At 29.9% G+C, this 12,858-nt stretch overlaps 1 protein-coding gene across 2 annotated transcripts; it reads left to right on the top strand.

Moving 5' to 3' along the window:
- Positions 1–5,240: 5,240 nt before the first annotated feature.
- On the top strand, positions 5,241–10,993 carry LOC114391269 (protein AF-9-like). 2 transcript variants are annotated; one of them, XM_028352345.1, is made up of 3 exons: positions 5,241–6,158; positions 7,764–7,994; positions 10,419–10,993. In XM_028352345.1, exons 1-3 carry the CDS (start codon positions 5,316–5,318, stop codon positions 10,440–10,442), a joined length of 1,098 nt encoding a protein of 365 aa, XP_028208146.1. In that variant the 5' UTR covers positions 5,241–5,315; the 3' UTR covers positions 10,443–10,993. The 2 variants fall into 2 exon arrangements, with proteins under 2 accessions (XP_028208146.1, XP_028208147.1); XM_028352346.1 differs by having other exon boundaries at positions 5,242–6,158; positions 7,767–7,994.
- The last annotated feature ends 1,865 nt before the right edge of the window (positions 10,994–12,858 follow it).

Raw genomic sequence — 12,858 nt, 5'->3', positions numbered from 1 at the left:
GCTGCTACCTTTTACGAGCTTTTCTTATATGTGTTGTGTTACACCACCTTGAGTGTTGTGTTTGTGAAATGACTGTGTGTTATTGAATGAATGAATTAACTTATTATGAATGTGCATTCTAATTACTGCTTTGTTAATTATGAATATAATTAAAGGATAAATGTTATACCAATATAGTACTACCTTTTAACACTTTACTTTCTAACTTGTTATCTTCAATTCGTTAATTCTCACGTAGGTCACATATAAGATTTTAAAAGGAAGTGAAGGAAACAATCATGGAATTAAAACTTGTATGTCCATTTTTCTTTTCTTTTTCATGGATTAAATTTATATGTTTGAATGAAGAGGTAGATTATCTCAACATTGATTAATAATGACAATGATATTTTTAGACATGTCATTATTTTCAACACCTTTCATTTTTGTTTATTTGTCTCTTTTTATAATATCATATTACTTATCATATATATATTGTTCTCTCAATTATTATGTGTTGAATAGGATTTTGGGTGTCTATATATATTTATCCTAATAACAATAAAGGGTATCACATGTGCTGGAGTTGACTTAAAGGTTGATTTATTTAATTTAATTGCTGAGATAATTTGTTGCAAATTATTTTAAGGAATTTAACAATTTTTATGGAACATTCCTTTTTCATTCTTCATCTTATGTTCCCTCCTTGAGCTCCATGAGTTCTGAAATTAGTTGGAGAAATTATTAGATAGTGTTAAACGATTGTCAATTTATATTTTTGACTAGTATTATGTGACACATATTTAAGTTTTTTAATTTAAGGAAAAAAATAATAGTACACGATTATTATATATAGATTGATTGAAATTATGAATCGGATGATTGTTTGGGACAACCTAATAATTTCTAATACGCCATGCAAAATTAATGGGAAGAAGTCCAGGATGGATATATGTGTTGTAGGTTCACCTATTTTTTTTTCTTGTTATAATTTTTCTTATATAATGTATATTCGACAACTATTTTTATGTAGAAATAGAGATATTTAGTGTTGTTTATTTTTCTACTTTTGAAAAAAAATATTTTTTTATAGTTTTTAATTATGGAGATAATAATAGTTTTCTCTTTTTAAATAAAATGTTTGAGTATCATTTATTTTTCTTTTTAATAGTATTTTATTTTATAATCCTTTATTTCTATTTTAAAAGGCATGTATAATTGTATTTGCAATCAAATAACTTTATTACTCTTCTCTTTATATCTATCTGATTATATTATCTAATTTGATAATTAATGACTATATTTATTAACCTTTGTGATACAAATTTACAAAATTATATATAAATGATTGATAACTTAAATATTGAGACATATAAATAAATATTCTCTTTTCCTATCATTGTTCTCCTGATAATACTCTCTTTGTTTTTTTATTTATTTATTGATTTTGTCTTTATTTTTTTTCTCACCATTGTTTGTGAGGCTCCATCTGTTCTTCTAATCTTGAGTGTACATGTCTAATCATGGATAGTAATTTATAACCCTTTGAAAAACAAAATTTCTTCTTCAATAGTTATTTACTATTATTAATGTTTATAACTAATAAGATTTTTTTATATAAAAAATATAGTTAATGTAAATACCAATTTTTATTATGAATTGATAAAGATTTTTGGTGGTATGTGAAACTAATATTAATATTTAACATTTGTAATTATGTGTCTTTCAAAAAATATATTTAGTTTACCTTCTATGTAAATGTATTTTCTATTATTCATTACAAGAAATATAATTTTTTGTGACAAAACTTTGTCACGAATATAAAATTTGTCACTATTTATATATTATTTGTGATTAATTTTTATTTTATCACTAATACTATTTATAATAATGACCAAATTAAAAATCACTACTATAATTTTCACTACTATGAAATGCTCTATGATAAATTTGTTTTTCTTACTATAAGATCATAAGATCATAGCATATATAATTTTTTTTGAATATCTATAAAGTAAGAGCGACAAAAGATTAAATTTTCATAATATTATATCGTTAGTAGTTGATACCAAAATAATCACTTATTTTCTATAACCAGCGACAAATTATGTGTCAGTAATTTGAGGTACATGTGTTTGTTAACTTATAATAAATTTTATTTGATATAGTAGTGATAAAATGTAATTTTATTGTATTAGAATCAATTATAAAATTATACAATAGTTATTTACTTTATATTAATAGATAGTTCCATCATATTAGTGGAGTTTACGAATCATTTACATTTTATTATTCATGACAAGTTATTCATAACTAGGGATTAAAAATATTAGTGTCAATAATAATTTTTCAAAAATTCATTTCTATATTAAATGAGAAAAAAAAACACTTAATACGTTCTTATACGTTAGATTAGAATTCATGTACTTCCTCTCGCAAACCACCGTTACTTCCACTATGCCACCATACACTTATATTATATGTAAAATTGATATTTATATACGTATATTTTTTGAAATTTTAATAAAAAAGTATTTTCTTATAATTAAAAATATACTAAGTTACAATTTTAATTTTTCTATAATTCTTAATCCGTAATAATCATCTTTCATTTTAAAATTTATGATTTGGGTCTGTCAATTTTTTAAATTATAATTTAATGTATACAAGTGGTGTGGCAAAACCGTTTATAATTTAAAAATATTGTTAAAATGGTAGTAAAACCCAAGTCCCTTTTCTTATTCTTCCTAAATTAAACCACTAAACCATTTGTCTTGTTTTAAATTGTACCACAAACACTATATTATATATACATTATTATATGAGTTAATTGTTTTTAAATATTTATTTAATGTTAAATCTGATTTAAATAATGGATCTGTCTAATAACTATAAAAATAAAATAGATTAATAAAATTTTTCATGCAACCAGTGTTGTCTTTCAATATCTTTTTTACCCTATTTTCTTCTGATTTTTTTACCGCATCACTAATTATATAATTTATTTTAACATTAGTAAAAAAATAATATTGTTTATCTTTTACATGTTAAATTCTACCTTTAATAAAGTTAAATGATCTAATAATCATGTTTAAATTTTAAATTTTATTTAAATATATACGATAATGATAATATTTTTTTTTATCTTTCACATGGGTTGGTTTAATTTTATCTTTACTTTACTTTACCTAATAGTAATATTTAAATAGATAACATAAAATAATATTTTTTATACATTTTACATGGTTTGGTTAAATTTTATGTAACGATTTTAAAAATAAAAAAATATAAAAAATTGAAATAAGGTGGTTATGTGATATAACTTCTGTTGATGCTTAGAGTTCAATGTCATTGTTTTGTCTGAAATTTGTAATAAATTCATCCAGTTCTGATATTTTTGTATCAGACTTGATATCATTAAACTTCATATGGAAAGCTTTTTCCATAATGAGATTCTATAGTTGTATACTTTATAGGTTTTAGGTGTCTGAGAGTATTCAAGCAATATTTCAGTGTCATACTTAGAGTCAAATTTATTCAAATTGACCTTAGTGTTTATAATCAAACATTTACATTCAAAAAGATGAAATTTGAGTTTTCATTCTTTCCACAATTCATATGGAATCTTTTTCAAAATATGTCTTATGTAAATTCTGTTTTACAAATTACAAGCAGTATTCATTGTTTTTAGTCCAAAAGTGCTGGGTGTAGAATTAATAATCATTCAATATAGTCCTAGTCATTTTCTATAATGATCTATTCTCTCTCAATTACGTCATTTTATTGAAATGCAATAGGAATAGGGAAATTATGAAGACTACTCTTCTTAGAATAGATGAAAATTTTGATTTTCAAACTTTCCTCCATAATTATTTCTCATACATTACATGTAGTGTACTGATGTATTTATAATAGTAGAGTTTATTAATTATTGAAATGAGAAATGATCTAATTGTGAGTAAATGGAACGAACGATTATCATCCATTATATTTTGACCAATACAAATATCAAACACAACTTTTTCTTATAGATTAATAATTCTATTGATAATTTTCATATAATTATAGAACTAGTTCATTCTCACCGGTGTATCACAGAGGCACTCCTTCTAGTTATGATACAAGTTATTTATAACTGTTTAAAACTTTAAATTATTTTAAGAAAGGTCAATGGAACATATTTGTGTGGGTTGTGTTGTGACACATAGAGCAGCTGCTGTTTTGTATCCCACGGCAGACCAAAAGCGAAGGGAAAAAGGGCGGGAAGGTGGGACCCACCCTGCACTTTTCTCGTGTAAGTCCTCGTTACTCTTTCTCAGTCTCTCCTAATTCTAATTGCATGCAAACTAATTCATTTATCATTGTTCATTATTCATTATTCAATTCACATGACTCCTTCACCAACAACAAATTAATATCAATAGTAATGACAACAAGAACCTATCAAAAATGGGGATGATTGCATCTCAATATTAAAGAATAGCTTTTCAACAACTATTTTCTTAATTAACATCCAATTTAAATATAAATTGGCATAGTACCGTCTAAGTAATATAGACCAATTTAATGACGTAATCATCATTTACACTCCTATTAATAGTTAATATTTTCTTAATCGGATTTGAAATCTATTCTTATTAGTTATTAACACAAACATCATGTGAATACTACAGCACGAATATTGAATAATTTTTTTTATACAAAAATTGCTATACTAAATATTCATTTTTTTTTTGTATTTGATATCCGTTGCTTTTAAAACAATGGTGGCATAAATTTATTTTTAGTATTTTTAAAAGTTAAATTAATATAAGCAAAATTCTACAATAATTAATCAATTATATATATATATATATATATATATATATATACATATTTATACTATTAAAAATATACACATATTTATCAATGAAATTAAACTAAAAATATCAATATTTTTTTATTTAAATTTAATTTATGCACATTATATTATATTAATCACAATCTCAAATATAAGGAGAAAAAAGAGATAATAATTAACAGTTGGAGAGAGTAACGTAATCTAGAGTGCCAATAAGGTAAGCAAAAGCTTTATACTTTTTTAACACTTGCACAAATTCCCTCCAAACCCAATCTATCACCTCATCTCTTCCAAAAACGAAATCCAGATAACATTAGAATCCACTCTCCGAACCAATCACAGCCCTCCACGTGTCGTACGGGCAACACGTCACATCATCCCTTGATGTTTCCGCGAAAAGTCGTCACCTTTTTGCTCACTTTTTCTTTCAGCCAGAAACTGAAACTCCAACAAAAAGACCCAAAGAGTGTGTTTTTGCGCATTCATTCATTTGGTGATGTGCAACAAGAACAGTCCTTCTTCTTCGGACATTCAAGCAACCTCTATTATGAAGAGGACGCGGAAGCCGAATAGAAGGTATCATCATAATACCACTTCTTCCTCTTCCTCTTCTTCTTCTTCTTCTTCTTCTTCTTCTTCCTCCACGACGTCGTTTAAGCCGCACCGGCGCGGGAACAGAACCAAGACGCGGAAGCCCAAGTTTGTCAGCCTGCGGCTTCAGTTATCCGATCCTAAGAAAAAGATGAAAACAACCCAGCCCAAGCCCAAGCCCAAGCCCAAGCCCAAGCCCAAGCCCAAGCCCAAGCCTAAGGCCCAACAACAAGAACAGCAGCAGCAACAGCCGCAGCTGAATCTCTTCCCTCTCCATCCGGACCACCATGACATGCACGAGGAGCAGAACGTGGCGCTTCTCTTTAGCTCCGATGGTGGGGCCACACTCAACGGCCTACTGGAGGAGGAGACGACTACGACGGAGGAAGGGTCGATGTCGGTGCTGACGTGTCCGGCGGAGGACACCGGGAACTGGCTGGTACGGAAGGCGATGCGGCGGAGGGAGAGCGAGGAGGGGAGTGAAGAGCGGTGGGTGTGCTACTCGGAGGTGGTGGAGGAGAAGAAGGAGGCCATGGAGGAGGTCACGAGTTATTGCGTCACGGGGGAAACGAAGACGAAGACGAAGACGAAAACGCCGTCGTTTGGATTGTTGTCGTTGAAGCTGGATCACCAGGGGATATTGAATGCATGGTCTGATAAAGGCTCTCTCTACGTCGCGGCGGAGGAGGAGGAGGAGGGGGGCCCACAGACTGTCCCTGACATATTCAATGGTTTCCTTTTTCATAATGTAAGTTTTTTCACTTCACTCAATCATTATTTCATGGGTTAATTGTTTTGTTATAAAATAATTATTTTAGAAATCATAATATTTGTTATGTATGTCCCAGGATTGTGATATGCCGAAGGATTGTGTTGGGAAAAATGTGTAAAAATTTTTATATTGTCCATGTGCATAACTTTTTTCATTTTTTTTATAATTTGGCAATTATTGATTTTTGTCCTTACGCTTTTAAATTAAAACCCTCACTTTTTGTTTTGCATTTTTTTAAATACCCAAACTTTCATCACATGGGTTTTGCCCCTTGTTGGACAAAGGCTATGTTTGGTTTCCTTCAACTTATTCAGGGTTGTGATATGTTTGATTTTCTTCAAAAGTAAATTTGCACAAAAAAATTTGGCTTGAAAGTTTGCTTCCAACAAGTTTGAAGTTTCAGTTGAAAGGTAATATCAAGACTGCTTTTGCAAAATTAATTCATTCAAATTTAAGTTTACAAATTTTAATTTAAACATGCACTGAGTAATTATACATAGATTTACTTGGATTGGCCTGATGGTGAGGGTTGAATAGATGCATGAGGAATTAAATTCGATCTTTATTGCTGTCAAAAACAGTAATTATACTGAAACTTAGTAGAGTAAGACTCATCAAAGTTTGAGCATTTAAAAATTATAGGGACAAAAAGTAGAACTTTCAATTTCGCGGGAATGAAAAAACATGATTAACCCTTTTTTAATTTGTGTGAATATTTTATCAATCATGTTATATGTTGGATCGCTAGATATGGAGAGATTACATAGACGGAGAGTAAAAAAATGAGGATGAGTCACGGTAGATTGTCACTGATTTGCTTTTAAGATTTGGTGGGCGCGTGTGAAGTACAGTTAGTTTATTTATTTATTTGTGTGTCGGATTGCGCCTTAGTTGAATTTTATAATGATGAGGGATCGATTTGGTATTCATAACTTTTTTGGGTCAACTTTGCGGTAAAGGGTGTGCTTCTATTATGATTTTTATTGGGGTACATTGTAGAGCTTTTCTTTTTTTGATTTTTTTACCTGGTTTGGAAGCATTGGCCTGAGGTAGATGAGCATGACCCAATTAAGTTACTCTCTCTGTTCACACCTAATTACTTAATTCATCAAATTAAAAAAAAATAATTAATTTAAATGATAATAAGAAATTTATCTTAAATTTATAATTTTTTTAAAAACTATCTTAGTCATTAATATTTCTCTCTCTTCTATTGATTTAATGTGGGATGTTTTAAATCTAAAAATAATTAATACAAGTAATATTATATATTAAATCTTTTAAAAATAAACAATCACTATTTCAAACTTGTCTTATAAATATAAATGATGAGAGTAGTTGTGGTGAGAGGGGTTGGGCACTGTGCACATATGTATCGATCATAATTAATGAATAATAATTAACCGTCAGAAAGGTAGATGCATGTTGGAGGGTTACCAGAAATTGATAGCTAGCTTTCAATGGAATGGCTAGATACTAGAGAATTTTATTTTTAGGTTGGGGTAGTATGCATGGACACATAAATATGTGATGTGAATGTGATGCTCTCACTCTCTGTTAATGGGTTAGTTGGTTTTAAAACAGGTTGCATGGGACGGGTTGGGGAGTGGTGGTGTTGTTGGGAATGCATGGAATGTTCCTGAAAATTGTGGGGCTAACAAGACTAATGTGAAGGAAGAAATGGGTTGGAAGTTGGGGCAGAGAGAGGCAAGTTTGCAGAGATACAAGGAGAAGAGGCAAAGCAGGCTCTTCTATAAGAAAATCCGTTATGAAGTTCGCAAGCTGAATGCTGAGAAACGGCCCAGGATGAAGGTACTATTCCCTATTTTTATTGTTACTTTGCAAGAGTTTGGTTGCTTCTATTCTTTTTGATCCGTAGGAATTGAATACGGTAACATTCACAACAAACTGAGATAGACTCTCTTGGTTGGTTGCTTCTATTCTATTGTTATGTAACTTCATCAGAAAGTGTTACTTTTTTTTTTGAAAAAAAATAGAAAGACGTTATGACCCTATATTAAAAGTTGTTTTAACAACAGAATAAATGAGTTTTTAGTTTAACCAATGGTAGTAATAATATGAAGGATGTTAACATACACATGAATAGGTGGAGGTTAGAAATCCCTGTGTGTGTATGTATTGGCTACAAATTCTTGATGTAGGACATTTGATGTTGGAAAAAAACATCTTCATGCCCTCGGTTATATTGATTGCAAAGATATATAATAAATTTAATCTATGTTTTGTCCATTAGGCATTAGGAATTCCTCTTTGGCCTAGGGTATATAAGACACAGTTACTTCATAATTGACTAATTTAGTGTGTTTGAACTAAGCTATTTTGTATTCAATATAGAAAATCAAAATCTTGCAAAGAGATTGAAGAAAGAAAAAAAGTAGGTATCTTCTAAACTTTAGCAAATCCAAACACACATGCATACTCATAAATTGTCAAAGTTTCAACATTTGCTTCATGAAACAATTGCTTATTTAATGACATACAAAACTATATTAATCTTTAACAGACACTCTAATTTATTTATAAAGATACATAAAAATGCATCTTTTTCTTGAGACAAATTTTGATGAAAGCTTTTGTATTGAGCTTATGGGTTGCCTAACATCCATTAATTCTATACCAAGAAAAAAAAGCTCATTTGATTTCTCTCTTTAGACGAATGGAAAAAATTCTTAACATATGAAAATCATACTATTGAAAGATTTTCAGATTCAAGAATTTACCTTACACAGTGTAAACATATTTTATAAAGTCATATGTGCCAATTTCCCTACCCTATAGACTTCTATGTACTAATGCTAGGTAGTTCTAGTTGCTATTAAGCAAATAGGGAAAATGTATCAAATACTTACTATGTATGTATTCCATACTATTGAGTATGACTAGATGGAGCATATAGGGGAAAATAAGGAGGGGGAAGTGTTAAATTAAAATTGTTCTGTTCAAGCTCCTGGGATTTAGGCTCACCTGATCCTAACTCCTAAGGTAGAGATCGAGAGAACTACAAGAGTTGCAGTGAGTAATGAGTTGAAAGTGGTATTTGCAATGCTACTTTAATGCTCAAATCAATAATATGTACAAGGAAAACATGTTTCTGGGATTTGATTGTTACTTGTGTTTGTCCATATTCATAGTACGACCTTCAACCACATGATCCATTTATCGATAAGTGAGACCTAAAACAAATTTTAAAATATATTTTTTACTTTGAATGTGTTGGACCTTTTTACTAACATATTTGACCTTTTTATCAACATATGAGATCTTTTTTATTTTATAAATACTAATAACAAATATTTTTTTGCTGGTGGGCCCAAAGCATAAGTTTTAGTTGTTTTGTCCTTGGGTCGACTCTTATCAATCATGGTCTTGTGATGATAGGATAGGGATATAATGTTACTCATGATTGATGGGAGGGAGGAATGCTTAGTGGTGAAGGTAACGATTTTGAGAATGTGGTCCTATCTTGTTTGGGCCAATTGGCATGTCCCCATGTGATGAGAGGTGGGCATGGTCTAGTTCCTAAGATTAGAAATATGTTGCTGACAGTAGCCTATAAGTCGTAACAGTACCAGCATTAGAGATCTCATGTAGTAGTGCAGTAATTTTTTTTTTTAATATAAATGCAAATTTGATCAAGTGGAAATTAACTAGCATACCTAGCTTGTTTCCATCAACCCGGTTAAGAATGCATTTATTTATTTATTGAGACTGTTTGGAAAGAATTTCATTATATGGCTTTCTGTTTTTGATATAATTTATTACTTTCTTCGGTACAGTCAAGAGTGAATTTTAATAATTTTTTTATAAGTGAAGGTGGACTACTAAAAAAAATGAGAAATTCTAGCAACATTTTATTTCTTACACATTTTCTTATTGGATGAAAACCATGTCGGTTTAATTTTTCATTTGGTGAGTCCTATTCTGAAACTAGTGATACTCACATGAATTCTAATTCTAAACCAATAAAATATAGTGTATTGTAAAAAGAGGATTAGAGAATGTGTTGATAGCATTATTATAAAGGATTAGAGGATTAGAGAATGTGTTGCTAGCAGTATTAAAACAAGATTTTGGGTGCTATACTTATTTGCTCGTTTGTCTAATTAAAAATGGGTTTAAAACATATGAAACTACTCATTCCTATTCTGGACATGCTGAACAACTTGGTCTCCCTGAACACTTCTGAAATGAATTTCTTTTTGTTACATTTTGCAGGGACGATTTGTGAAGAGGGAATGACAAGTGTAGAAGGATAGACACGGTTGATAATAAGAATGTTGTCATATTACAGCGTTGGAATAGAAGTTTTCGTGCCTTTGGTTTTGGGTAGTGCTGGGAAGCTTTTTCTTGATGGATACGATATAATTAATTATGCAATGTAAAATCCCAGTGGTACAAATATGAACACCCCGGGAAAATCTATATTCAGCTGCTGTGCGACACAACATGTAAGGGGCAGTTTCTAGACCTTTGATTGAATGAGTTTGACAAAGTTTTCACATGTGTTTTGATCTCAATCCAAGGCTTTAGAAACAGTCAAAAGCATGTTGTACAAGTACAACTACCAAAAAAATGTATAGGTTGTTCTAAAGACTTGTACAAATTCTCTCACAAAATTTAAATATTTGGAACATCAAACGAACTGGAAATTGAAACATTAGTCAGATCGTCAACACTAGGGGAGTGATCTCTAGGAGGAAGTGTTGTGTGACTACAACCTCCCACTGATATATCTTGGCATAAAATGAAATAAAAATAATGAGTGCATGAATGAATATTCTTTACTGTCATGTTTCATTGTAAATGAAGTTTTATTTTCAGTCAAATTTTTAGTTGAATTCGGTGTTTATGAAATTAAAGAGTAGAAGGGGAAGCAATAATATGCAACTAGATTGTTCTGTTGATTTTAACAGCTATTTTTTTAATATTAAACAATATCTGATTAAAGGAAATAATATTTATATAAAGGTGAATGTGAAATTTACCATTATATTGTACACGACAGAAATGTAAGAACTAAAAAATTGTCTTTTTCTTCTAAAGTAATTTTATATCTCTATTATTGTTTAATTTTTTTTCTTTCCATATTTGACATTTGAAGTTTGTTTGTTAACATTCTTTTTTACAGTTTATTCGTTCTAAGATGATCAATAGATTTATGAAGAGAATTTCGTTAAATGAGAGAATTCTACTGTTCTAAAAAAAAGTAACATTACTCAAATTTTTGGTCTGGCATCAAGCATTAGTCTTTGTTTTTTTTCTAAAGATGTTGATTTAAATATTTTTGATCTCTGTTAAATATATTGTTTTTTGTTTTTGCTTATTTTGATTGTTATAATGGCACGCTGTTCTGAAAGTATATTGTTTCATTAATCCATCAAGATGTCACAATTATAACAGCTGATTACATTGTTCAATTTATTTATTTATTAGTACATAGAACAATTGCATAAACAATAAACTATAAACTAATTTTTATTGTTTACCAAAAGAGGTGAAAACTGTTTTAAAATGATGTAAAAAACCAAATCAGTCCAATTTTTGTAAAACACGTTTTCATTTAGAAATTACATTTTAAAATGAATACTAGAAATTGACAATCACCCGAACAGGACCTTAATTAACATGGTTGGATTATTCTTCAAATAGTGCTTTGAGATTGTATGGGCCAGTAATTCTTTGGTTTCCACTCCACATAAGCTGGGAAATAATCTGATCAACCCTTTCAGTGGGATGAATGGAGTAAAAAAAAAACATAATTGCTAGGATTCTCACATAACTCGTAATCATTCACTGTTCTTTTACCTCCGCAACTGTAATCTCTCCTTCGAGGGTGAGGAGAATCCCAAAGCTATCTAAATACACGGGATTTATGATTCGGGATCAAATAGTCAAAGGATATCATTCAACAAATGGTAACAGTCATTCTAATTGTTGAAGACTCAAACAAATTTAAAGGTTCATATCAAATATTTTTTTATTTTTGTAATTTTATTTAAATAAATTAGTACCTTTTCAGCTACACCTCAATTACACTATAAATATTGAATTTATTTTGAAGAAAATGAACTTTTGACATATTAAAAAAATACGTGTGTATTTCGTAAGAGATTCAAACCAATTTCGGATTTATTAAGATTGAACCCGCTCCTAATATAATACAGATCACATCAAAGGGTCACTGCCACAGCATGTCACACCGCCTTCTTTTAACCCTTTACAACAAATTAAGGCACTAAAATCAGAACAGAGATATGAGATTAAATTTTCACTTACTGTAAATATCCGCAGTTACATAACATTACACCTACCATATTTTGAAGGGTTGTTTATAAGATCAAATGATAAGTTAAAAAAATCAACATATGAATATTAATATCCTTTTAGGTGTTTCTTTAACTTCTCAAGTTCCACTCCACATAAGCTGGGAAATAATCTGATCAACCCTTTCATTGGGATGAATGGAGTAAAAAAAAAAACATAATTGCTAGGATTCTCACATAACTCGTAATGTTTCCCTGTTCTTTTACCTCCGAAACTGTAATCTCTCCTTCGAGGGTGAGGAGAATCCCAAAACTGTCTAAATACACCGGATCTATAATTAGGAGTAGAATCAAATAGTTAAAGGATACCATTCAACAAATGCTAACACTGA

Source organism: Glycine soja, chromosome 16 (genome assembly GCF_004193775.1).
Source record: "Glycine soja cultivar W05 chromosome 16, ASM419377v2, whole genome shotgun sequence".
Classification (NCBI taxonomy): Eukaryota; Viridiplantae; Streptophyta; class Magnoliopsida; order Fabales; family Fabaceae; genus Glycine; species Glycine soja.
The sequence above is the reverse complement of the archived record's forward strand: the minus strand, read 5'-3'. Positions and strand labels throughout refer to the sequence as shown.